The sequence below is a fragment of the Drosophila gunungcola genome, unplaced genomic scaffold (genome assembly GCF_025200985.1).
Source record: "Drosophila gunungcola strain Sukarami unplaced genomic scaffold, Dgunungcola_SK_2 000072F, whole genome shotgun sequence".
Taxonomy (NCBI): domain Eukaryota; kingdom Metazoa; phylum Arthropoda; class Insecta; order Diptera; family Drosophilidae; genus Drosophila; species Drosophila gunungcola.
Window position 1 is genome coordinate 451,285 of NW_026453235.1, and position 27,914 is coordinate 479,198.

At 43.4% G+C, this 27,914-nt stretch overlaps 2 protein-coding genes across 7 annotated transcripts in view; one reads left to right on the top strand and one right to left on the bottom strand.

The window, feature by feature from the left end:
• The window catches only part of LOC128264537 (uncharacterized), a 51,001-nt gene extending 29,426 nt beyond the window's left edge, over positions 1 to 21,575 (bottom strand). The window contains exons 1-4 of one of the 6 annotated variants that reach the window (XM_053000060.1): positions 21,537 to 21,575; positions 20,684 to 21,020; positions 15,780 to 19,008; positions 13,921 to 14,589 (exon numbers count right to left, since the gene is read on the bottom strand). In XM_053000060.1, coding sequence (XP_052856020.1) covers positions 13,921 to 14,589; positions 15,780 to 18,999 — 3,889 coding nt within the window. In that variant the 5' untranslated portion in view covers positions 19,000 to 19,008; positions 20,684 to 21,020; positions 21,537 to 21,575. The other 5 variants (XM_053000061.1, XM_053000059.1, XM_053000058.1 and 2 more) reach the window with 5 other exon arrangements.
• Positions 21,576 to 22,214: 639 nt separating this feature from the next.
• On the top strand, positions 22,215 to 27,909 carry LOC128264536 (thyroid adenoma-associated protein homolog; the record flags this gene model as incomplete). Its single annotated transcript, XM_053000056.1, has 5 exons — positions 22,215 to 22,393; positions 22,465 to 22,660; positions 22,711 to 22,983; positions 24,125 to 24,960; positions 26,495 to 27,909. Coding segments are annotated over exons 1-5 (2,829 nt in total), but the record flags the coding sequence as incomplete, so codon positions are not given.
• Between the last annotated feature and the right edge of the window lie 5 nt (positions 27,910 to 27,914).

Genomic DNA, 27,914 nt, shown 5'->3' on the forward strand with positions numbered 1-27,914 from the left:
GATGGCCAGAGACGGAGTGAAAGGGATGGCCTGTGCTGGCTGATGTCTAATTTGTTTTCTATTTCCCAATGCATTTGTGTTTGTTGATGCGCCAAATTTATCAAGCTCTTGACCGTCCATTGTTGGCAAACTTGTTTGTCGCTTCCCCTTTCCTTTACTTTCTCCTCTCTCTATCTCTCTGTCTTTCTCTGTCGGTAATATGGCTCTTTCTCCGACTAAAAGTTGGTAGGGGATACCTTTCGACTTTTACAGAGCGCCAGATTTTTTTTGGCACTCCATAGAGACGGATGGACGGACTTACGGAACGGAAATGGAAACGGACACACATGACGGCCACACAACTGGGCGATAAGATAGAACAGCGGTGAGCGGGTCGATCGTACACTAGAGAAATAAACGTTATCGCTATTTAAAACTAAGAAACTGTGTCTTACTCGGTAGTATTTTTACTTCTGAGAGATCAACCTATTTACGATTCATTTGAGTTACCACTATGTCAACACTCACAATGTCAACGTGATCCCGAAATTAGCACTTTGGCGTTAAAGTTTATCTCTATTGCCAGTTTAACAACTAAATGAAAATCTGATAAAATTTCCAATTGTGTAAATTGGCTTTGGGTATTTATATCAATTGATTTTCCGGTAATTTCATATTCCATTTTATCAGTCAAGTAATCCTTGCCGCGAATATTCAGATTTTCTCCATTTTTTGGCATTTTTTTCTGAGTGTCGAGGTGGGAAGTGAACTGCGGCGGGGGAATAATGAAGTCAAAACGGTCACGCTTACCCGCACATTGATGGAAAATTATAATGAGCAGTGAGAAAGAAGCAGCAGCAGCAGCAGCAGCAGTTGAGGAAAACGAAGAAGCGGCAGCAGATGATGAGGCAACCACGACGGACGTGAGAACGGAACGAACCGCCGAGAACGAACGTCGTCCAAACAGGAACGAAGCGTCCAGCGTTCGAATCGCCCAACCATGCAAATGAGACCGAAAGCCACGATCGAGGGAGCGAGCAAGCGAGAGGGAGAGGGTTTAAAGGGTTTTCCTTCTCGCTCTCTGGGGTTCTTGAGGTTGCGAATTGAACCCACCGCTGGTGGAACGCAATAGTGCAGCCGGCAAACAGCTCCGATCCATTAAACGAGCCCATCGAAGTCGGAAATAACATGATAGCCTCCAAACATGTATATTTCATCAAGAAACGATTGCTTTCCCTAATGAATATTATGTTTCGATTTGAAACCCCCTTTATTTTCCATTTTAAGCCATTAAAAAACTTGGGTTCCTTCTCTAAATATTAGAGCTCCCGAGCTTTCAATGCTCATATGGTTATATGCATCCATACGTCTGACCCTGCTGATCAAAGATATACTTCTCGCTTTTATGAACTTTCGCTCTAAAAATAAATACAAACTGATTGATTACCTTCCTGAAATTCATCCCATATGCATTTGATATGAGGAGGTACTGACTCTGCTATGAACTTTTCACCAACAAATGTTGTGTTGATTACTTTCAGGTGCTAGTTCTATGATTCACAGTTTCTTAAATTTCGTATTTATTATATTATTATATATTTAATATATTCCAACAAAGAAATGCCAGCTCAACAAGGGTTGGTCGAGGATTTCTCTGGGTTAAAGTTAGCTTATTTTTATTTTAACAATAACATTAAATGAGAACCTAATACGTTTCGAACCAAAATACGAATTTCCAAGAACAAGCTTAGGGACCCTATTTATCACCGAAACCATAATTTGCATGTTAAAGTTCCGCACTGCACTTGAGCTTGCCTTAAGCACTAGCAACATCATCATCATAATCATCATCAAAATAAGCGTTATCAATAACACACTACAGCCCATCAACTTCAGACTTGCATATATGCATGTATGTTAATATATATATATAGGAATATATACAAATACCAACTGAATCCGAAGGGTTTTTTCGGTCGATGACAGGCAGCTGCTTCTGATCAGTTGAACAGTTGACCACTCGACAACCTTGACACAAATGAATGCGAAAATCGAAGGGCGACGGGCGACGGACGGGCGGCAGTTGCAACTGGTCCGCAGGGGGCGTGGCCGTCATAACAACAACATCGTCAGCGGCTCGGGATGAGAGCCTGGCTACCTGGGCCGAGCTCATTTGCCTAATAGAACAATTATCGACGCCTATGGCCCGTGGGTCTGATGCGAAATAGTCTGGCATTATGGGGTCCTCCGGTTTAGGGGCGCAGGAGGATGAGGCGGATGAGGGACTCTTCTAACTGGGTGTTGCACAGCTATTACGATGATTGTGTCCATGATAGTGACGATAATTACTCTAATGATGGCCACAATAATGGCCACAAGTGACCTGTCGATTAAACGGAAGCCTTCAATTACACTTCCTACGGCAGAGCCATGGAATAAACACATTTTAGACAGGTTAGTTTTCGTGCGACAGTGTGGTAATTTGTGAAATCACAAATGTTTAGCTTTTTGAAGGATTTCTAAGAACAATATACACATACATATATACAAATATGAATCACCTGGGAACGATGTAGTCGATTAAATGGTGTTAAACACTTAACATTTTGTTGGTATAATCAACGAACATTTACAGTAAATTTCTCTAAAATTGTATTGGACTGTATTTTGTTGATATACATTTTACCATATTAACCACAAAAATGGTCACATACGTTTATTAGTATTTAAAAAAAAAATTTCTCGGTTGGACTGCACATTTTGGTTTTCTGTAAAATGTAAGGTAATACGCAAAATTGACTGTTGATTACATATTCTACAATAAATTCAAACAGTAAGTATCGGTCGTAGCATTTTAACTTGATTTGGTTGATTTTACCAAGAGTTTTTAAATACTACACAAATATCCTTAGGTGCTATCGAAACTACCCAAAAAAACAACAAATATTTAAAACTTCTGATCCACACAAAGTTGCTTAGGGTTGTTATATTTAAAGCTTGCTAACCGAAAAGATACCAAACAAGGCAACGAATCCATAAAAATCTCTTTGTTTTAATCGTATAAAATCCCAATGATTTTTTCTTTATAAGTATTCAAAACTGTGTTCAAGTCTAGCGTTTAGTATGCCATCCACTTGCGATACACACCAACAAAAAAAAAAAAGCCGCCCACTTTACGCCCAACTGCTCCATGTGCCATCCACATGTGTTTTCTGCTCCTTGACCTTCTCCATCCGCTTGCAAATCAACTTTGGCGCAGAACAAGACAATGAACGCCATGATGAATAAACAGGGGTGGCGCGAAATAGGCGCGAAAGGGGCGCGAAAGGGGCAAAAAGGGGCGGTACGGAGCGGTGCAGGCAAAGTGCAAAAGCGCATTTAACGGCTTTTGCTGCCAAAGGAAACGCAAATAAGCGGCAAGGACGCGAACAAAGAATGGCAGGCAACTGCTAAAAAAAAAAACCAAAAACAAAAAAAAAACGGAGAAGGCCATCCAGTGAACTATGTGTTTTTTTAAAATGTCAAGGCTCCTTTTTTGGGGTGGGAAAGAGGTGGCGGACAGGCAGTCAGCACATTTTCTGGCAACCCTTTTTGGCCAGCAAGCCAAATCCATAAGCCAGTCAGCTTGTCAGCCCTCAAGGGCAATTCGGTTAACAAAACAATGGCCACGACAGCGACGACTACAAAGTTGGCAATATGCAGCTCTTTTGGGATATTGAATTGAAAATAGCAGGGGGTGACTTTTACACTTGATTCAACTTGCGAAAATAAGCCAAAGACCTATTAGGAATCCTTAGAAAATCGATTATTATTTACACACAGAATGACAAGTTTATTACAAAATTATATATTACTTAAAATTCTTTAGATCAGGTCCACAAAAGGTAATGCCACATAATAAACATGTATATATACAGATGTATAAAAATATTAAATGAGTACTGCGTTTTTGACCATATTTAAAGTGTAGCATTGTACATGGTAACATATGTATATACACCAAAACAAAAATTGTCATAGAAACTATTGTTACATGAATTTTAAACTATAGGGTATAAATAGGTATAGAATATGCTGTTTTTACATATTCGTAAAATATATTACACTGAGAAGCAAAAGTGTTAAAACTTTGATATTCGGACGATAGCCACTGAGCCACAGATAAACATGCTTTTTTTTTGTAAATGTTACTAAATATATAGAAAAATAGTTTGAAGTTCTGAGTTTTCCTGGACTACTTATAAAAATATCATAACATTTCAGTGAATACAAGATATTCTTCAACATAATGGTTATTGTCAACCTATATGCTTTTCGGATTTCCCCGCGTTTTTTTTCTCCCATTCCATTCCGTTTGCCTGCCGACCATGACAATTGTCCACCCCACAACCACCCCCTTGATGACATTGACTCGTCATCAGAGCAACATAAAACATTAGCATAGGCGCAAACATAATCTGGCTGCCGCTAAACGCTTGTGCACGCCAACCATTTTAGTGGCTAGCAGCATTCTTCTTCTTTCAAATGCCACGCCCACCGATTTTTTTCACGCCCCCCTTTCCGTTTTGTTTGGCTGCTATTAATGCCATTGTTGATTTTGTTCACTTTGTGGCTTTGCGTGTCAAATCAGATTTGGAATTTCTGCTGCTATTTGTGGCAGAGCTTCGGACGAATTTCCCCTTTTCTATTTTCCTTGTTTTTCCCCCCCTGTGCTTTACACTTGTGTGGCTCCACTTATGTATTCCCTGGCCAAAGAGTTTTTGCGTTGGCTTTCGTTTACGCGTGTGCGAAAAGCGGATGCTAATTAAGGGAAACAGTGACAATTATGTTAGCGGCACTCGCAAATGGCCTGCTAATTTCCTCACGACTCCAAAAAAAATCCAGGCAGGACGGTTTGTGTTTGTGTTCGCTACTGGTAATGCCTCGAGTGGCCCATGCCATCGGGATTTTTTGGGGGAACTACACACACTGTTTATAGTTTATTGCTAAGCTGTAGCTTTGTTAATTGTTACAGGTGAGCAATGTTTTTATGACGGTGATTAACAGCAAGATATGCGATTAGGTTCATATAACACTTAAAAATAAGAAAGAAAAATGCCACGAGTATCAGAAAGCTTTTTTTAAGTTTGTTCATTTTTTTTCTAGATTTCGAATGAGAACCATAAGAAAACAAGGGAAAATAGGCCACAAACAATAAATGTATCAATGCAAGTGAATCATACTACATATTACACTTCATACAATTTTTATTTGCATAGGGAAACTGATGCACCGTTTACAACCAGCTAGATGGTCAAATTAAACCAAATACAGGTATATTTTAGATGAAAACGAGCGATATATCCGTCGTAACAGTATTTTGCCGATTTAAAACCATTTTTGATTCTCTTTAATCCAATGAACTTGCCCCTCTGCAGCGAGGCCAAACATTGCAGGACAACAGGCATGGAAGCGTAAATTACTGGCACACAGAATCAAACAGGTGGTGGAAATGGTGGGAGAACGGGTGTGGAAGGGCAAGGACGCCCAAAGTGCCAGCACGAATCCAGATGTAAATACCGGTACCGATGGTCGGCCCGAAAATTGGAATGTGCGTGTGCAGTGAAATTGTGTTCGAGCAGCCACCACAAAGCTCTGCTCGAGCCACCCAATCAATCGATGGGAGCTAATTGGGGCATGTGGCATGGGGCATGGGCCGGTGGTCCGGTGGTCCAGAGTGGGCGGTGGTGGGTCAAGGGTCGGCAGCTAGGATGCCGCATAGCCGAAACCGAAAGTTCGGCAGCCAAGAGAGGCCAACATTATCATCAATGTTCCACAGGATCTGACACATTGATGACAGAATCCTGTGGCGAATGGAAGTTGAATTGTTTGTGGGTGGTGACTTGTCACCGGGCGACGATGGAAATTCGATTTCGCTGCTTGGCCTTGTGCTGGATATTGAATGCCAGCAGATTGCTGCGGTTTGCTGCGTGGCGAATTGCAATTCAATTCGATTTCCATCGATGCCTCCCTCTACGTGCATTCATCGCATAATTGTGATAGTGTGCAGTGATTACTTGTGCACCCACACCTGATCTAAAACCCAACTGCACACCTGTGGGGGGGTTGGTTTACAAACTTCGATGACAAATACTTAATTTCCTCACAATTTTTATTAGTATGACTTCAGGTGTTGACTCACAGATCTAAATGAGTAACGCCTTTTGTGGTCATTCGAAACTGCAGTTTGTCTTACGTTTGTAATAAAACGATTTCTGATTACATTTTGTCAATTAACAGGATTTCAAAACTTTATCATATGTTTAGAAATTCTATTCAAAGTATATATGCAACTTTGGGTTTGAAAGTGCTTTTTTCATCGAACAACAGGATTTAAATATAATATAGTTAATAACTGGGGTCTAAAAAAAAAGGTTGAAAACAGTTACTTTATGTACATATCTAGGTGAATTTCATTTAAAGGGATAGAAAAATTGGACCCAAGTCTTCTTGTATTTCTTGTCTTATACATATTTACAGCCTCGGTTAAAATAATAGTGATAGTTGTATTTATATTTATTAAGACTACTTTTATAAAAGTAATTCAAATAAAAAATGTTAGCATTTTATAAGTAATAAAAATGGGTTTGGTATTTACATATAAAAATATACAAAATTAGAATTATGAAAATTATAATTTAAATTTAAAATTATTCTTAAAGTCGTTCTCCGTTTATTGTAAAAATAGCTCTAGATGAATACAAATTAAAAAAAAAGTTGAGTTCATGATGCATTTTCTTATTCCCCTACCACTTTTGTTTTGACCGCCACTGTATATGCATGTGTCACGTTGAGTTATTTGCAACACAATTTTTCGAATTTATTTTTCGAGCATTGGCCGCGTCTGTTTTTGATGTCCCGAAGGTGAGTGTGGTGTGGTGTGGTGTGTAGGGTGTAGAGTGTAGAGTGTATACGGTGCGCAGGGGGATCCTCAATATGCATTCCCATTCGCATTCTTTATCCACCGCTTTTCTCTTGCACATATCCCCCCCTCTTCTGTTTCCTTCCATGTGTTTGAGCTCTTATTTTTTGCGTTCGTTCGTTTTATGCTTTTTTGCTGTTTTTTCTTTTTGGACATTGCCAACGATGGCATTTTTGTGGCCTAAATTCATGGCAACAAAGTGCCGAGCGTAGGGTGGTGAAGGGAGGACAGGGGTGGTAAACCGTACAAAAGGGAGTCTGGGATGCACTGGTGACTGCATTGTGGCAGCGGAGTTTGCCTCTGAATAAATCTGTTTACATTTTCCACTTTGATGTCTCTCTTTTATCTGACTCCCTCTCTGGAATCCTCTCTTTCCCTCTCACACGATCTTGTTTGTCCCCTTCTATAAAGCCACTCCCCACACAAAATCTTCTCACTGCTGTTTGATAGCTGATAACAACCTTAAAGTAAGTGACCGAACTAAAGTGGAACGAAAAAAAAATTGAAGAAAGGAGAATGGCAAAAAGGACAGTGGGAGAAATGAGAGGGGGAAAAGGAATAGAGTTACCGAATGTTTTATCAAATATATTTGACACCAAATTTAGATTCTGATTAATTTCCACGCTGACTTGGACAATTTTAAATTAAATACATAAATTAAAACAGGGCTGCTCACGTCTAAGCACAATGAACAAAATGCTTAGGGATATGTGAGAGCCGGCAGAATAGGTAAACATTTCTGGGCAAAATTTGCTATACACTAACAATTTTTCGTTTTTTCCTTGTGGCCCAATTCGTTACTGATAAGACCGAGGCAAGGCAACAACCATTTCATTGGTCTTTTTTTAGATCGCCAAATTATTTTTGTTGTTTTCTTGACCCCTGGATCAAAACGACACAGCTTCAGCGGCACTAAAATTCCCAACCGATTTAAGTCAGTAAAAACAGAGCTGTAGGTCGAGTCTAGTCTCGTGAAAGAATTAAAATCGGAAGTTCCAGTCCGTGAAAAGTGACAAGATCTGTGTAGAGTTTTGGATTAAATTTCAAGACTGAACCGACCAAAGGAATGGCCTTCCATATAATTTCGAGAAATAAATATTTTCAATTATTTGGGAAACTATTAGGGTTTGAAATCACTTATAATAAGTGTATTCTAAAACAAAGATAATCGTTTTTCAGCATTTGTTACACAGACTTCAAAAAGCCTTCAAACCCGTATGGTTTCATTGCATACATATGTATACATATGTAAATGTAATTTTTCCTTCTGCCTTTTAGCGAGTGTCTCATCTGCTAAAGTGTTGTGATTTTTTCGCAGTGTACGCTTTCACCGACACACTCAAACAAACGGCGACCGTTAAACGATGACGACGAACACAGAACAAGAACAAAATGGCAAGAAGAAGAAGCTAAAGTTCCTGTCAGACAGCAGCAACAAAGCGAATTGCAACAGCAACAGCAGCAATACCAGCAGCAGCAACAACAACAGCAGCTCAACTGGCTGCCAACGACTTTTAATACAAAAAAAAAAAAGCCAGACACAGCAGTGAGTAAATTGTTCAAGAAAATTCTTATAAGAAATTAGCGAAAACGATGACGACAGCAGCAGCAATGCGCTTTTGCCGTTAGCTTTTTCCCTCATATTTTTATTTTTCTGTCAGTTTTTTAGTTGGATGAAACGCATTGCTCAAAAACAGGCAGGCAGAGAGAGACAGGGAGAGGCCGGAGAGAGAGAAAGAGAGAGAAAGAGAGAACTGGGAGAGAAAGAGAAAGCAGAGCGAGAGAGAAACCAAGGCGCGACTTGCAGCGCGGCAGCAACAACAACAGCAAAAGCAACAACAACAAGAGCAAAAGCAGCAGCCAAAGGCAAAAGACAATTGCAACAAAACAGATTTTCGATCAGGCGACAAAAGTGACGAAAGCATTCTTTATTTAGGGTGAATCCCCGAATATTTGTTGCCTTTGTCTTGAAAATTATTTATTTACCTCTGTGCTATTTTTATAAGAAAAAGGATAACTTTGTATGTAAATAGGTACATCCTATAGCAGTCAAAAATGAATTTTGTTGTACCTTGAGTATCGAATCGTGGGACGAACTACACATATTTTAATACCTAATTAAACGTCGTATATATCCTTGTTTCATAGGAACTAAATTTCAAATTTGTTAAGTTTCGATGTTTTCTATTAACTTGCGAATTTTTTCAGTCTACAATAATTGTTTTTTGATTAATTTGAACACATCTATTCTGTTGACGTTTTACTAATTCTAGCCGATCGTAAGTGGTCAAACAAAACATACTATATTTTTGATAAACAAGAGTATAAAAACTTCTGCTTGCCAAAGTTTGCATCCAACCAAATTTTAAAAACAAACCATTTACTTTCAAAAGGCTGCCAATATTAGAGTTTTTAAAAATGTAAGACTAATCAATTTTTTTTTCCCATTTCTCAAATGTCCTTGAGTAAACTAATAGAATACATAGTTTCCTCTAAACTTCGTCCGAGAATTTTCCACGGTGTTGCTGTTTAGCGACCGTTTTGTCTCCTGCACCGAAGAGCACTTTTCAGTTCCCAACTGCCGGATGCTTGGGGCTTTAGCTTTTTCTCGCTGCCCGAAGACGACAACGAAATATATATGGAGGGGTAAAAAATAACAAAAGGAAAAACCACACACGCGACGAAGAAGAAGAAGAAGAGCAAAGGCAATGGCAAAACAAAATGTTGCAGACTCTGAAGCGGCCAAAAGACGACAAAAAAATTATTTCGTTGTTCATAAATCAGTTGCAATTAAAATTAACTGGGGGAAGAATGCAACGCTTATTAGATTTGTGGTCAGCGGCATTTCAGGCACTCGCAGTCAACGTCGCAGTCGGCGTCGCAGTCGCCAGTTGCCGGCACGCGAGTGCAATTTTTTTTTATTCGGGGTGGGGCGCGAATTGCACTTGTGTTAAAATTGATATTGCATTCTTGCACACAATTGACACACAACAACAAAAAAAAATAAAAAATATACGTTTCACATTTGGGCTTTTGTATTTTTTTCTACACACACGCGGCATTTGTTTAATAACAATCAAATGGGAGAAAGCACGACCATAATTGCCGGTTGTTGTCATTATAATAATTTTATTTGTAGTTCTACAAGTGCCGCATTTATTTATTAACACGAACACGAGGAGTGCACGTTACGTATACGCAATGTGGCCGTTGTTTTGTTATTCCACCCTGCACATCTTGTTGATGACGTACGAACATCAACATAAGCATCATTGTTAGTCACGTAATTATCTGCATCAGCAACATCATCATCATCGTTTTTATATGTTGTTATGAGCAGTAGCAACACACTCATTATCACGAGCACGCGCAGCCCACGTTACGTATACGAAACGTTGCTTGGCACAGCATCTTTAGCAACGCCGTTGCTTTTTACCCACGAATTCGAGCGATTCTGAGGCACCGCCGTCGCCGTCGCAGTGGCAGTCTCAGTCTCTCAGTTGCTCCGTTTCACAGCTTCTCAGTCTCAGTCTCCGTTGCCGTCGATGTCTAAATGCGAACTAAAAATCGGAGAAAACACGGCGGAAAAAGCAGTCCGGTCCGGTCCGTCCGGGAGGAAGAATAAAAAGGCACAAGAACCGAGAATCGAGAACGGAGAACGGAGCACCGAGAACCACGAGAAGAAGAGCCGGCACAAAGCGGACGAAACGCGGCCAAAAAGGCAAACGCCAGCCAAATCCTTTTTAGCTCTCTCGTTGGCTTGTTATCGCCGCGTTGGTAACAGAGACGCAGCATCCAAGGAAAGGCGAGCTTCCGGCGGTTTGAGTTCGAGTTCTCTTTCCGCCTCTCTTTCGCTCTTTGGCATACACACAAGTGCAGTGTGTCAGTGTGTGTGTGTGTGCTGCAATGAGGGTGAACCCGATGTTGCTGGATGTAAACGGTGCATCGGCATCTTGTACACCTTGCAGCACAAGATGTAAGGAATGTATGACAGATAAATTCGCGTAAATGCAATGCTTTAATTTGACAAGCATAGATTTTCAAATCCAACCACGTCATAAGATAACTGAACCTTTGTAAGGGTTAAAATACAATTAGAAATCGAATCACTACCATCTAAAAATGTATCAACAATCACACATTTAAATGTATAAATTACTTTTTAATTCTAAGCAAACCTAAAGGCTCTATATACTTGAAATGGTACGAGTTTTTAAATTTAACGGAAGTTATTTTTGAGACTATAATATTTGTTAGATACTTGAAGTGTCAAAAAAAATGAAATGTTTTGTGTCTGTAAATGTTATTGATCAACAGCGCACATTTAAATCTCAATAATATAAATGACGTTTAAATCCATCTCAAAGACTTTTAAGGCAGAGGAAACCAGTGACAGGTCCACCCTGGCGTGCACTATGTTGCGTGTGTGTATGTCAGCACGGATGAACGAACGTCAAATAGAACATGTGCTAACTGTCAGCACAGCGCAAAGTACAAACACTCACGCGGACATGAATGAAGGTGGTTTGAAGGGTCGAGTGGGAGATGGAGATATAAATGTAGATGTGAATGAGCATGAGGAGGAGGATGTGAATGTGAATGTGAATCTGAATGAAAACCCCCAGCTTTCCCGCTCACCCAGTTCCGCGGACAAGGGGATAGCCTACTTAAAGGATGCACCCGACAAAGGCGACGACGTCGACGTCGACGGCAAACACTGTGGATAATTAATGAGTTTGGATAGAGTCCGCCTAGAATATGAATCAATGGGGTGGAATAAATGAGTTGGCACTGAACGATCCTGCGAATGAGAAAGATGCTAAGCGAATCAATCTTCAGAACTTGATTGTTTACTTAATTTGCAAACGTAATACAGGATGTTCCTAGTCCCTTTTTAAACGCATATCGACCACTGTCTCACCTAATCTTGGAAATAAATAAAGTAAGTCATTCTAAGCCATTCTTAAGAGTTTTTTTTTTTACTTAATTGTCGAAACCAGTGTGATTGAAAATAGAGCAGGCAATTAACTCTTGTATCGTATAAATTTTTATTGAACAAGAGAAGAGTAAGCTTAAAAAATCTGAGACTTTAGAGATTTGGTGTCATTTACAATGATTATTATGTCTTTTTTTTAACTTTTTGTTGCGTCAACAAAGTGAATTTACCCAATCGATTGACACGAAGCGATTACATTCCGATCATATTCATTTAAATCAATACGCGACGCTTTTGGCAGGGAAAGGCAACAACCAGAGAGTACGTCCCATCCCCACTGATTTTCATCTCATGCGAGAGAAATGCGAAATAAAAAACATGCTGCCGGCTTTTAGGCGTTTAAGCGCAACTTTTGTAATATGCATTTTGCCTCCACCATTTGTGTGTGTGTGTGTGATACGATGTGTGTGTGTGTGTGTGTGTGTGATACGATTGTGTGTGTCTGTGTCTGTGTAAGTCGAAAGGTAAATGACATCAATGGAGGTTGGCTGGCTCCTCTCAGTCGCTGCCTGCAGGCTTGCTTGCTTTTTGCTTGCATTTCGTTTCCGTTTGCTGCTTGCCTGCTTACAGTTTCCGACTTCGGTCAGCACTAACACTGGCGCTCACAATACACACCGAAACACACAAACACTTAAACACACATACAGACATGAGGCTTATTGGGCGCGCGCCTAAGTGTATACTGTAAAAAACGATCACAATTTAAAGGATGCGACCGCAAAAGTACCAGGTTCGAGCCCCATGTTAATGTTTTCTCTTTTTTATTAATATTACTGCTGCAAAGGAATAACTTAGAAAGTTATTCTTATTATTTGAATATTCTAATATATAAAAAGTGTGTGGAATATTATCTTGGGATATTAAATTTTTACTGTGTATGCATTGCTTTTTGCCACCGACCGCAAAAGGTGAAAGATGCACGAAGGAAATAAAGCGAGGAAAAGCAGAAGGAAGGAAGCCAAAGGGACATCGACAATCCGCACACATCTTTGCGCCTATTTAATAACTAATCCCAGCCACAAGCTGCTTCCATCAAAACCCCACCCAAACATCATTTATGGGCTGCAAACTTTATTCGGTCGAAACAAAATTGTTCGCCCATTGTTTGACAATAAAAGAAATCGAAGACAAATCTGAAAGAACTAAAGGGTATCTATCCTATTCTCGGGCTGAATAAATTGAGTTAGATACCGAAAATTTGGCGCCAGTGCAACATGAACTGAACGATTTTCATGTAATAATGATCACTTACTAACTGCAGGATTAAGTTATGATAGGAATAGACTTAAATTCGGAAGATCCTTTAGATTGACAACTACATGTGCAATGTTACTATTTATAATAAATTGGTCTAGCCAATTCTTATTGTTATGAAATAAATAACAAGATTTTTAAAATACGAAAAATGTGACAAGTAATACCAAATCATGCTAATATATTTGAATGATAAATTAAAGTTATGGACCCATCCTAACTTCTTGTATAAGATGAAAATACATTTAATCGATCTCTACAGTGGATATTTTTCTTATTCAGGTTAGCACTGGAAAAAATTCGACACTAAATAGTAAAGATTTATCTAAGCATATTTGTACAGGTATGCAAAATATTTGAATGCGAATAAAGGTAAACACGTCTATTTAACATGCAAAACATGTTTTTTACTAAAAAAATAAAAAAGGAAAATTATTGAGAATGCAAATCTTATAGAATCTTAGCTTTTTAATTTTTTATTTGCGTCTCTAAGAATATATCTCTAATCAGAATATTATATATTTAAAAAAAATACTTTAGCAAGGTCTCATTTTGTTGTCCCGTGAAATTTTATGTTACAAGTCTTAAATATATTTTAGACTGAGAAAGCGGAAGAGTGTTTCCAATATCGCTTTTATTCCAATCCAAAGATAGGAACTATTTGACTAAATATGTATGTACAACATACTATGTACATCAGAAAAATAAATGTGTATAGCCGAGCACTTACCACTGGGATCGTGGTGCGGGGGCCCAACTCCTGGCCCTGGCTGCTGGTGTTGATGCTGGTGCTGGTGATGGTGCAGCGGACTCGGGGCACAGAAGGCGCTCGACCCACCGCCCAAAGTGGGCGGCGGCATGCCAACACTCGACGGCGGCGGATATGCACTGGCGCGATACGACGGCGGTGGCGATCCCACGTCGCAGCGGTCGGGCCCGGCTCCGGGATTGGGAACGGGAACGGGCAGGGAGAGGGGAACGGGAACGGGAACCGGCACCGGAACGGGTGCTCCCGGCGGCGGTCCATAGTGGCCCTGGGGCGGTGGCGGCGGACCTCCGTAGTGATGTGGTGGCGGCGGACCGCCATGGTACTCGGCCGCCTGCTGGTAGTGATGGGCGTGAGCCGCGTGGGCGGCGTACTGGTGCTGGTGGTGCATGTGCAGCACGCCTCCGCCGCCCGGAGCCAGCTGATGGGCGTGGTAGGCGGCGGCGGCCGCGGCAGCTGCGGCTGCAGCAGCGTACGAGGGCGGCGGCGGACCATGGTGGTCCGGCAGGGCGTGCTCCGTGTGCAGGCCAAGATCGGGGGCGTGGTACATCCCGGCGCTGAGGTGCTCGCCGGGCAGCAGGACATGCGGACCCGCTGGCACTGCATGGACAGGCAGCGGCGGCGAGCTGTGGGCTGATGGACAATAGGAGTCGAGGCATTAAAGCGAGGCAAAGATTATAAAATCTAAAATGCCTATTAAAAAACATTTTATAAGTACAGAAAAAAAAATAGGAACCTTTATTTGGCAACATATTATGGTTATGGATTTATATTTATATTGCAAGAACCATTATTTTATTTATTTAATTATTATTATTTCGCCAATGGGTATCCTTATTAACTGGCTACTTGTAAATACCCCATTAACACAACTTATAAGCCAGATCTAGATTTTAGTCAGATGTTTGCTTCGCAATAAAGAAGCTATCTAAATAATCCCTAAAATTAGTTTTGGTTTTTTATAGGAAGTTAAAAATCGGATATGCTGGGATTCGATGGCTCAAATACTTGCCATTGCATAAGCCCATTAAAATTGGTTACTTTCGTACATTTTCTTTAACTTAAACTACTAAATTGCTTTAAAAAATCAAAATTGTATTATTAGTATTGTTGTTAACTACATTTTTGTATTTTTTGTTAAAAAGATATATTAAGTAAATGTTTGTTCTCTGAATTTGTTTTTGCGATGATCAACTGGATTATAAGACACTTGATTATAAGACACAAAAAAATGTCAAATGATTTATTTAAATGAATCATAAATATATAAATTTTTGAAAAAATAGCTGACCATCAAAATGTGTGATTAGATTTATACTGACAAAAAGAAAACGGTCGTTTTTCGGGTTATAAAACTCAAATTTTTATCGAAAAAGCATAAAAACTAAAAAAAAAGTCTACCAAAATTGTCGAGATATCGGTTCCGTAGCTTTCAAATTATTTTGGTCACCACATACCATTTTTTTTTGGTTTTTAGGGGTGTCAAATTTTAAACTTTATTGAGCTCTAGAAATTATATCAATGAACCAATAACCTTATAAGATGTATAGGACAGTTAAATAACGTTATATTTCTAGTAAAAAAAAGGTATTTATGACCCAAGTTGGTTAATCAGAACTGGAAAAACTTTGAATGCCATTATCTAAATCAGGTAGTTTAACTGCACTGGAAAGTCAAGGTTTCATCGCTGGAGGATTTTGTCGATTTAAATTTGTTAACCAGTGTCATTTTACTTTGGTCTGGTGAATTGATTACTGACTAAACCGGACAACGGGTATAAATCTATTTGGTATTTTAACCTGATCCTGGCAGGCATCGCTCACCTTCGCTTAGTCCGGAACTGGCACCCGGCGGCAGCATGCTGGAGAGGGCACTGAGCGGCGTGTAGGACTTGGGCGGCTCCACGGAGCCTGGCCGCAGGACGCGCTCCTCGGTGACGCTCGACTGGACGCGGTACTGCATCTTGCAGTAGGCCTCCTGGGCGGCCCCGTTGCTGGCGTTCACGTAGACGCCGGTGATGGTCACGTCCGTGTCCTGGACAATCACCACCGAGGAGGAGGTGGGCCGACTGCAGTCCTTGGCATCCTTGGTGCTGGCCGTCGAATCGCGATAGCCGGTGGTGGTTATGGTCGTGTCCGTGTTCGTCTCCTTGGTCTCCTTCGAGTACTTGGAGTCGTTGCTCTCCTCGATGATCGAATGGCTGGACATCTTGCCGGCAGTAGAGTCCTTTAGCTCCATCTCGCGCTCCCTCTTGCGCTCGCACTCCCTTTCCCGCTCGCGTAGCGTCTCCTTTGGCTCTTTTTTGATGTGGATCATTTCGGTTTTGATTGGAACCGAGGTTGCGGCCTTGCTGCTGCTCGTGTTGGTGGTGGTGGTGGTGGTGGTGTTGATGGGCATGGTGTCCAGCTCGTCGTAGCTCTCGAAGCTGCTGCAATCGCTGGCCAAATTCTTGTCCAGGTGCCGCTCCACCTCGTAGGTGGCGGCCACAATGGCGCTGGCATTCAGGCTGGCCATTCGCTTTCTGGCGAGGATGCCCTTGTAGTCGCCGATGAGCTCCTCGGTGAAGGCGGTCTTGCGCTTCTTGGGCAACTGCTTGGGCGGCTTGGGCTTTTCCCGCTCCTTCTCCCTGGCCCCGCTCTCCTCGTCGCTCTCCTCGATCTGCGCGAGCTTCTTCTTACGCTTGGCCTCGGCCGCCTCGCTGGAGGCAGACTTCTTGGGCGGCGCCTTCTTGGGCAGCTTCTTCTTTTTGACCGGCGGCAGGGTCTGCTGAAGCTGCAGTTCCTCCGTCTCGCTGTCGCTGTCGAACTCCCAGTGCTTGCCCACTCCACGGCCACCGGGCACATAGCGCAGCTCGCGGCGCGGCTCCGCCTCCTTGGGCGCCGGAGCACTCGGCTGGGCGGCCGAGGCAGCGGCGGACGTGTGCGGCGGACTCACCGAACCCTTGTCCCTGTCCGGCGACTCCTTGTGGTTGTCATCGTCGCTCCCGTCCAGCGTGCGGATGCGCGGCGGCTGCTGCGTGGCCTTGGACAGGCCCAGTTCGTGGGCAGTGCGCGACTCGTTCTCGTACAGGCACTGCACCTTGGCCAGCGCATTTAGCGAGGCCATCCGGTGGCGCTTGGGCCCGGTGTAGGCACTCAGTTTCCGCTCGTCCTCGGAGGAGCTGCTGTCCGCGGAACTGGCGCTGGCAGGTGGCTCCTTCGTCGCAGCGGCCTTGCCCTTGGCCACCGGCTTCTTCTTGCGTATGGAACTCGTGGGCGTGGGCGTGGGAGTGGGTAGCTTGCGCTTGGCTTGCTTTTTGCCCGACGACGTGGAGGCCGGAGTGCTAGTGATTTTGGCTGCTGGTTCGGACTGCTGTGCATTGCTTAAGGGATCAACTTCCTTCTCCTTGAACTTCACCTTTACCTCCTTCTCTTCCTTTTTGACCAAGGGCTGCTCCTCCTCGTCTGGCTGACTTCTGGCCTTTTCCTGCTTTTCCTGCTTCTCCTGCTTTTCCTGCTTCTCCTGCTTTTCCTGCTTCTCCTTCTTTTCCTGCTTTTCCTGCTTCTCCCGCTCGAACAGCTTGAGTGGCTTGTTATCCTCATCGGAGAATTCGCGCAGCTCCTTGAGCGACGGCAGCACCATCTTGATCGGCTCCTCGTCCTCCGATCCCGACTTGAAGTCGTATATATCCTTGGCTCCGCTCCAGGAGGCAGTAGGCGCCTTCTGGTGCAGCGCCTGCTGCACTCGACCCTTCGATCCCGCCGAGGTCTTGGTGTACTTCACCTTGGGTCGCTGTTTGGCTGCACCTGCAGCCGTTGGGTTGGATGGTGGTGGCGGTGGAGCCGGATGTCCTGCCTCCGTGGCATTGGATGTGGTTGTCGGTGTGGGTGTGGGAGTGCGTGTAGCCGTTGGCGTTGGTGTGACAGCAGGTGTGGGCGTTGGCGTAGCCGTAGGCGTGGCCGTTGGCATGCTGACAATCTCCTCCAGCTCCATTTGCACGGATTCCGTATTGGAGTCCGGCAGACGGGAAGCGCTCTTCAGCGTGTTGGCATCCTGACCTGGCGTTGCCTTCTTCGGCTTACCCATTTTGGCCGGCTTGGGTGGTGGTGGCTCCTTCTTCGGCTGCTCTGCCTGCGTCGGTTTCTTGCCGGGATTCTTGGCGGCCGCCTGCTTGAAAGTGGCGCAGCTTGTACCCACCAAAGTTGTCGTTGCAGCTGGCGTTTGTGGCGATGGCGACGGCGATGGCTCCACCTTGGTCTTTTTGGCCTGCTGCACTGTCTTTTTGGGCACCTTCGAGGCCAGAGATTCCTCGGCGGGAGCAGCGGATGGGGTAATCTCCTGTTCCGACTTGGATTTGTCCTTTTCGGGCACCTTCTCGCCAGACTTCTCGACCACAACCTTCTCCTTAACTGGCTCTGGGGAGGGACGCACACGCTTCACAGCCGGCAGCTTGCCGGGATTCAGGCTGGATATCACCTTGACCGCCGCTGCCCGCGACTTGGTCTTGACATTCTCCGAAATGGAGGACTTGAGCACGCCCTCGTTGAGCCGCTCCTCGCCGCTGGGCAGCAGGTTGTCGAACCCATGGATCTTGATGTCCAGGCTCTTGAGCATTTTGTTGATCGCTCGCGCCTTGCCATCCTCGTGTCGCTCCTCGGGCGACAGTTTCAAGCTGTTGGATGTGGTGGCGGTGGCGGTGGCGGTGGCGTTGGCGGCTGTGATAGTGGAGGAGGCGGAGGCGGAGGTTGAGGCCGAGGCGGTTGAGGTGGCTGTGGGTTTTCCGCCTCCACATCCACTGGATGTTTCTGGGGCAGTGACTGATCCCGATGACCCCGCTGTGGGATCCTTGGCTGGCTTCTTGGCTGCCGAATCCGCCTTGCTGCTTGACTTTTTCTCCTCTGCTTCATCGCCGGCAGCGCTGGAGGTTTTCGCCTGCTTCCCGGGCCGTTTCTTGCCCTGCGTTGAGGACGCCGCCGCAGCGGCCGCTGCTGCCGCCGCCGCTGCCGCAGTCGCCGTCGAGCGCTGGACACGTTCGGCGGCATTGGAACGTTTCTTCGAGACCATTTTAAAGGGCTGGATGGCGAGATAGACAAAAGAGAAGCAAAGCAGGGCGGTTAATAAAATCGTTGATATACAGTGACTAAAAAAGGACTGCAGTGAGTGGAATGACGGGAGTGTCCCACCTTCACTTTCAGCACTTCACTTTCGTTTATACCCCCCCGTCGCCTGCCTTTTATTTCTGTTTCTAATTCGGTTCAAGTGGTCGCACGTGACAAACAATGAAACGCCAGATACAACAAAGGTGGGGCAGTGTCTGGGGATGCACCCAACTCGGAAGGCTCTGTCGGAACAGTTCTCCGTATAGAGCTCAAGAAATTGTCGAAGATTTTAATTATTTCTTAAAAAGTATATATTACAAACAGTGTGCAATTTTGACTTCAGATTCTCGTTTGGATTTTATAGCAACATAAATATTTGGAGGAAAACTGGGTTTTAAACGGCTATATATCTTTGACATGTGGTATTAACGTACAATCACGCTAATGGGAACTAAAGAATTTAGTAGTCCGTTTTGTTTAGTTGTGAATAATTTTAATTTAAAACTAAAATTCAGATAACTTTATAGTGCAAATTAAGATACAAAATAACGTATGCAATTTTATGACGAAAAATGATGAGCTTGATTTGAAAAATATGTTTTTATATCTATGCCTATATTTTTGATCACCATAACTAGTCGAGTTGATTTAACCATGTCCGTTTGTTCGTCTATTTCTAAACCCTTTGTGAGCTCAGTATTAAAGTTAAAACAATTAGTATTCTGAAAAAAAAGCCTTTTAATAAGCATTAGCTTTTATTCTTATCCGTTTTTTGTCGAGTTTATTATTTCAAAATATTAAATTAAATATTTTTTCTTTACAACTTCCATTACACCGACGGATTATTTGGTTGCCTTTTATTATATATATTTTTTAACCAAAATAAACAAATGGCATGGATTTTAAATTCATTTTAATCTTCCTTGTGCTTTTTTTTTTGGTAATAACTTCTTTTATAGGTTATAATGACAAAAAAAGGAAGGAAGTTTTCAATATCTAGTCAAAGCCATTAAAACGTTATAGCCAATAATTGAATTGGACAACGGATCAAAAGGTTTGCCAGGTAATTGGATTAATCAGTTACCAAAATCAAGTTTAGAATAAATTGGTTTTGACAATGGGCTAAAAGGAAAGTCTTTTAGGACTACTTATATTATGCATGGTTAAACCAACAATGATTTAAAGAGAATTGCCTTAAAATACAGAAAGTAAAAGTTGTCTGATAATAAGGTAAAAGGAATTTAATTTATATTTCTACATATTTTTTGGGACAACGAATGCTTCCTAACCAACTGTTCCGGATTTGTGCAAAGGGGTTTTCAATTTCCCTCAAAAGTGAGCTCAAATAATCTGTTTTCGCTGATATAAAATGTTTGGAATTTTTTAAAAGCTGCAATCGTCTCTTAAAAGATGAATGGTTCAAACTTTTTGTTTGTCCTTTACTTAAATTATGATAAGTATCCCAACAGTTTTCCAACGATTAAAATAAATCAAAAAATTCAAATTTGTAAGTAACATTATTAATTTTTTCTTGTTTTTTTATTTTTGAATAGTTTATGCATTCTTAGCGAGTGATTACTGTGTTCCCTTCCTCTTTCCCGATCGCATTTTTTTTTGGGGGGTACCGTTAGAAAGCCAAAGTCACTCACCTCTCGCTCGCACCTTTAGTGGCGCTCGCTTGCTGTCCCACTCGCTCTCACTGCGCTGCGTCCGATGGTCCGCTGCAACTGCAACAACAACAACTGCAACGGGTACTGCAACTGGAAGGGCAACAACAACAACCACGGGAAGAGTGGCCAGCGGAGGGCACGTAGTTCCGTTGGCCGCCCATCTGCCGACCTTTAATTACGGGCTTCGATGATTTTGTATTTGTTTTTGTCGGTTGTTTTTTGGGTCCCGCTTTTACATATATTGTTGTTGCTTCGCCACTTTTTGGTGGGATTTGTTGTTTTTGCCGATCGTTTTCACTCGAAATTTGTGCGGCGCCTAAATATGTTTGTGCATGTGAGGGGGTGGGGAAAAACATAAACATAAACATTTTATACACATTTCGTCACAAACTGAGAGGCGCAGACACGCACACACACACACCCATGTACAAACGGTGTATCAACAAAAGAAAAGCATCTCTCTCTTTCTCGCTGTATCGCACGAACACACACAAATCCGAATTTTTCGGAGTTTTCATTAATGATTTCTTTGGGGTTTTTGCAACCGATGCTATCTATGTTAAAGTTATGTTACAAGAAAACGAAAAACAGTTACGCACCCTCCCCCTCTCACGAACACTCACGTACACATACACACACCCACCTTACACTTCACAAACACACACACACTTGACGTGCGAAAACATGATGCAAACTTTTCTTATTGGACACCAATTATGTTTTCCATCTGAAATCGAACTCATTGTGCCAACATGGACATTGCATTTAGACGCGAGCTGGGCTCACTCAAATAAATCACAAGAAAAAAAATAAATAACCCAACGCACATTACATTATTAATACATATGTATGTTGGAGATGGGAACTCCCCGATAGTCGTCAAAGTTAATAATCTCCCTCTTTTATCGGTTTGTCTTATGATGTATCGATAGTTATCCAGGTCAGCCACCATAATAGCCAATGGCACCATTTGTGAGTTATCAAATATGAACACCACTGTAAACCAAATGGTTGCTGTCTATACTTTTCAATAGCTGGTTGCCGGGTTGCCAGACTGTCGTAAATAGATAATAACAGTTTTGATAAATACAGATATATGCCATTAAAGATGTTCCTCTTCATTTTAGTAGTATATTATATTAATAATAATCGCTCAAAACCCCAATATTTTATTAAAAACCTATAAAAAAATAAATTAAAAAATTGATTAAGACATAATGTTAGTTATAAGTAATAGTTTTAAGTCTATGCCTGTTAAAATAAGATTGCATCTTCCATTGAACGTGACAAGCGCTACAAATATAAGTGTTAGCTTGCAGCGCTGGGATATTAACTTATATAAAATTAAATTTAAATCATTGACCTAATTTTTTTGCATTCTGAATAGATATAGCAATTTAAATCAGCTGGTTTAGTAATGCCAATTTAGGCCATTTCGATACCGATAGCACACATGTGTGTCGGTGTGAACGGTGCTTTCCTTGCTATCGGCATTTGGTAGATTCGATAGGCAACGTGCCGGTAACTTTTAGCCCAACTCAATTTCCATTTCCCATATTTATTCGATCCGATATCATAATATGAACGATTTGAATTTGCGCGTGGCCGCCTTGAAGCTCTGCGCGCATCCCAAGCGATTTGCGGAGCTGCGCGACTCGTTGGTTCCGCTGCCCAACAGGTGGAATGCCGGTGAGTGGGTCTTTCGCTTTGCATCCTCTAAGTGCCACATGTTGATGCCGCCCCTTGCCTATTGTTTGCAGCACCCCATAAATTTGTGCGGCAGTTCGCTGAGGCCAAGAGCAGTGCGGAGCAGGTCCTGGTGGTCAAGGACATCTTCTACAGGGGCCACGATATGGACCAGGATCTGGAGCAGGAGCAACAGGAAGTAAGGCACTTCCTGGCCGATCTGCTGCTGGCCAGTCCACTGAAGCATGCCGTGCGCAACCAGCTGACCAAGTACGGTGAGCCCCCGCTCTATGCAACCATCCGATTCAAACCCCCTTCAGACTCTTCTCGGACAACGGGCTGGCCAAACAGGATGCACAGCGGCTGCACCGGCACTCGAAGGATCTGCTCTTGGAGGCACTGCAGCAGTCACTTGGCTCACTGGCCAGAAATCTAGAGGGGATTGCCAGCCACGACCGCACCAACGACACCTTCGTCTCCGCCAACGCCTGCCTGCAGAACTTCCCCTTCGGCCGCGAGGCACTGGGCCGCCAGGTGCTCCTCTTCGCGCCGCTCCTGCCCACCGCCATGGAGCGCTACTGGACGGACATAAGGTGGGTTCCCAAGGGGCCTTCTAGTTGGCCTCAATGCCCTTAATCTCTAGAGTTGAGTTTTTTTTTTCTCATCGCTAATCCAAATGAAAATTAATTAAGGGCTTACACAATATCAAATAAAAGATCTCTCCCAAAATCAAATGTAATGAAAACCCTTCAACAAATGATCCAAATGAAACTGCTTTCAGGGCTTAAGGACTGTCAAACGAAAGTAAAATCTCTAGAGATTATCAGCCAACCACAGAAAAAATCCCCAAAAAGACAAGAAATCCTTTAATCATACATATAACAAACGATTATAATTTAAATTAAAAATCTTGAAGTTATTAAAGACATGTTTTATAATGTTATTAAAATTAGTATATATATATATTTTATATTTTTTTATTTCTAATTATAAAAGTTTAAAATACAAGTAATTTTTTGATTTTTATTTGAAAAGATCCAAGCTAAAACTTACTAAAGACTGCCATTTAAAAAGTTGAATAAAAGATTTATTTCTGATTTTTATTTTAATGTGTCAATAATAACTGCTATCCTACACAAAAATTTTAGTTGAACGAAGTAAAAGTGTTGGAAAAGGTACGAGTTTTTTGGATCTAGGTAAAGTAAATGGTTTTTGCGGAAATAAGTATTTAGGGTGAAAGTTACAAAAAGGTTTAAAAAAATGGTTTTATTAAAATTCAAATCTTCTAGTAGCAGTAAAATTATGATATTTTTGCGATATTAATTTTTATATTTTTAATTGGTATAGTTAAAACTAAGATCTACAAAAATAATGGTTAGAGCTATAGCTGCAAGAAGGCTTTCAGCTTATAATTCTGGGAAATTAATAAAATATTGAATTTAGTGGTTTGAAAACAAAAATAAATACAAATATTTAAGTAACTAAATACCCAACGTAGCTTGTTCTCAAGATAAATAAAAATCTTCACCCATGTAAGGTAAAAGATAGCCATAAATCGATTACCTAGGTAAGGTGTAAGGTACCAAATAAGTGTACCTAGGCAAGTGCCTAGGTACATGTAAATAGATACACCACAACACAGTTAATGATTTTAAAACTCTAGAGATTAATAAATGCCTTAAATGCCGTTTATGCAACAACCGAACTTGATGAATCCCTCTCTCTCCTCCACAGTGATCCCTCGCTGGAACTGTCGCCAACGCGCCGCAACGAGCTCTACCTGTACGTGCAGAACGCGCTGCGTTTCCTGGTGAGCCTGCTGTCCGAGTGGAGCGACCGGTTGCACCAGGGCGGTGGCCAGCAGCTGCTCAGCTCCGCGGATGTGGTGGCCCGACAGGTGGCCCGCCACGTGGACACACCGTGGGATGTGCGCTCCATTGCCGGCCTGCTGATCGGTCACCTGGCGCGCTTCTCGGGCGCATTCGTGGAGTACCTGGCAGAGTGCGCGAGGCCACGGACGGGGGAGCAGGATCTGCCTGTCCAGACGGCCGCCCTGCTCGTCCTGCGGCGCTCGGACTACGCGGATCATGCCCCCCAGGCCCTGGCCATTCTCCGGATGATCCTGACCGTCGGCGAGCGGGAGGGCAGCGTGAGCAACCTGCTCGTCTTCCTCTCCAAGCACCTCTTCATCTACTCCAAGTCGCTGGCCGAACTTCGCTCCTTACTGCCCGCCAACCAGGTGCTCGTCTACCGGCAGATCCTCGCGGAGCTGCAGGTCTTCGCCCTGCAGAACATTTCCAGTGCCACGGACTCGGTGCGCCACATGAGCAGCGCCCTGCTGCGCCAGGTGCTGCAGCACGCCCGGGCCAGCGGCCAGGAGGAGCTCTTCCACGTGGTCTACGGCCAATTCGAGGCTCGATCCGCGGCCCTCAGTGCCAGCTGCCTGGCAATGGAGCAGCTGGTCGCCGTCGCCGGAGTGAGCCAGTGCATCGAACACTGCCCGTCGCTCTTCGGCGTCATCTTCCCGCGCTTCCTGGGCTGCGAGGACAGTGTGGATGCCCTGTTCAAAGGCAAGTGTTTTAGAAATTTAGCAAAAAAAAAACATCCAGAGTATACACACTTGCGGTCAGAATTATAGTAGTTTTTTAGCTCAAAGAAACGGCAATCAAAAATAGTTTGATATCAACTTGTAAAAAATGTTTATATGTTTTTGTGAAGCTAAAACCATAAGCAAAATAGGATTGTTTTTAACATATACCCATTAAAATCGAAGTATAATCGTTTAATATATATAAAAATATGGGTAATTCTCCGCAGACAAAACAATCAAAAGCCTATAAATCTTTGTTTTTCATCTGTTTTTACAGGGAATTTGTTAAATATAACTAAACAAATTTATTATTAATTCATAACACTTTTTAAATTATATCAATCCAAAGTCAGACAAGTGCGGAAGTTCTGTATTGAAATGTCATTAAAATAAGAACGATCAATACATAACATTTTAAAATTAATTTTATTAAAATGATCATCTCGAAAACCAACAAATGCCGAAACCCAATCTTAGCACCAATTTTAGGTGCTTTTAGTTTAGCCTTTTGTGAAAATACATTAAAGATGTGGCACATGTTTTTAGGAATGTCGCATTCGACATCAGTGAATTGCCCATATATATTTTATTTTTGTTGTCACCCACTTATGTATATAGTTTTATACCCTTGCAGAGGGTATTATAATTTCAGTCAGAACTTTGCAACGCAGTGAAGGAGACATCTCCGACACTATAAAGTACATATATTCTTGATCAGCATCACTAGTAGAGTCGATCTAGCCATGTCCGTCTGTCCGTCCGTCTGTCCGTCCGTTTATATGCAAACTAGTCTCTCAGTTTTAAAGCTATCTGCATGAAACTTTCCCAAAAGTTGTCTTTCTATTGCAGGTAGTATATAAGTCGGAGCGAGCCGGATCGGACGACTATAGCATATAGCTCCCATAGGAACAATCGGAAAAATAAATTTAAAAAAATTATAACTTTTCTATTTTTTAATTTTTTTTTTAGTGCTTCGACACAAGTTAATGGTTAATTATTTCAGAATTACGATTTAAATTTCATCAAAATCTATTTCTTCGAGATATAGTAATGGTTAAATATTTTGTTTAAATTTCATCAAAATCGGACGACTATAGCATATAGCTCCCATAGGAACAATCGCAAAAAACATACAAAAAAAAAAAACTTTTCTGTTTTAAAATTTTTCTTTTAGTTCTTCGACATATAGTAATGGTTAACTATTTCAGAATTACGGTTTAAATTTCATCAAAATCGGACGACTATATCATATAGCTTCCATAGAAATAATACAAATATATAAAATAACTCTAATAATAGAGCTGCAAATCATCATAGCTTCAATGTTTTTAAACATATACGCAAGTAAACCATAATTTTAATGTTTTCAAAAATGTTTATTTCTTGCAATAGCTGCAAGGGTATATGAACTTCGGCTTGCCGAAGTTTGCTTCCTTTCTTGTTTCAACACCAATTCAGCCAACTCTTTAGTCCTGTTCTAATCGATCCCCTATTTTTGTGACCCTCTTTTTTAGTCATGATGGTGTCCGGCCACAAGACGCAGCCGCTGGCCGAGTGGCAGGGCCTGTGGTTCGGCCAGCTGCTGGCGGCCACCCAGGTGGCGGACAAGCGGCGCTCGGTCATCGAGCAGCTGCTCACGCAGGCGGTGCAGCTGGAGCCGCAGACGCTGGCCCACCTGCTGCTGCTGCGGGGCGACGCTCGTCTGCCGCTGAGCAGCAAGCTGGCGGCGATCCTCAGTGTGCGGCAGTTGAGCGAGCGGCGGCGGCAGGAGCTGCTGTGCGATCTGAGGCCGGAGTTGGAGCAGGCCCTCCTCGGCCTGGACGACCATGCGCGCCTCCTCGCGCTGCGCTTCGTGGTGGAGACGTCGCGGCCCAGCGATCCCTTGACTTCCGCCGAGGCGGAGGCCATCGGACTCTATCTGCGCCACAATGCCAACAATCCGAGCGCCCATCTGCGCCAGCTGGGCTACGCCCTGCTGCAGAAGGCGCTGCGCAGGATCCATCTGGGTCTGGCCGCCCATCAGAAGCGACCAACGGTTGAGGGACAGCAGTTGGTCAGCCTGCTCCAACGACTCATTGGCCAACTGTGGCGATATCTCTTTCCCACAGCGAACTATGGACGCCGCTGGCTGTCGCTGCACTTACTCCACGACTGCATGGATTTGGGCAGAAAGCTACAGCTGGATGGGGAGCTGCTGCTGCCGCCGGAGGCGTTGGCCAATCTGGAGCACTGCCTGGGCGACAGCTACGAGCAGAACAAGATTCTGGCCGCCCAGCTGCTGGAGTCGCTGCAAACCCGCTGCCGTTTTCGACCGCACGAGATGATGGAGCTGCTGCTGTCGCTGCGGCCACCGGATTCGGCCACCGGTGCCTTCCAGCTGCAGGTCTACTGCCGGGCCAAAGAGGTGGACTATCCATTGCCCGCTGGGGAGACGACTGCCACGGACTACGAGAGAAGAACCCACACGGCACTGCAGTGGTGTCTGGAGCAGCTTAGAGCCGGCTTGGCCCTGGCCCAACGAGATCTGGCCGAGGCGGCCAAGCTGAATCCGATGTACGGCCTGCTCTTCGCCAGCCGTCATCTGATGCAGCAACTCAATCTGCAGGAACTGGCCGCCAGAAGGGAGCCAGCCTGGAGGCGATACGTGGAGGAGCTGGTCAGCATCTGCCTGGCGGTCAGTCGGGTGGTGCTGCCCGTGGTCAGCAGTGCCTCGCCCGAGGGCCATCTGCCCGCCGCCACCGGCGACCAGGAGACGGATCAGCCACTGGCCAATGTGCTCAGCCGACGGCTGGCCAGCGAGGCACTGCAGCTGGTGCGCACCACGCCGCAGATGGTGCTGCTCTGCGCCTGGCGCAGCATCAAAGAGGTCTGCCTGATCCTCGGCGAGCTGGTGCAGCGGGCGCCGTTGGAGGCGGAGGAGCATCAGGAGGGTCC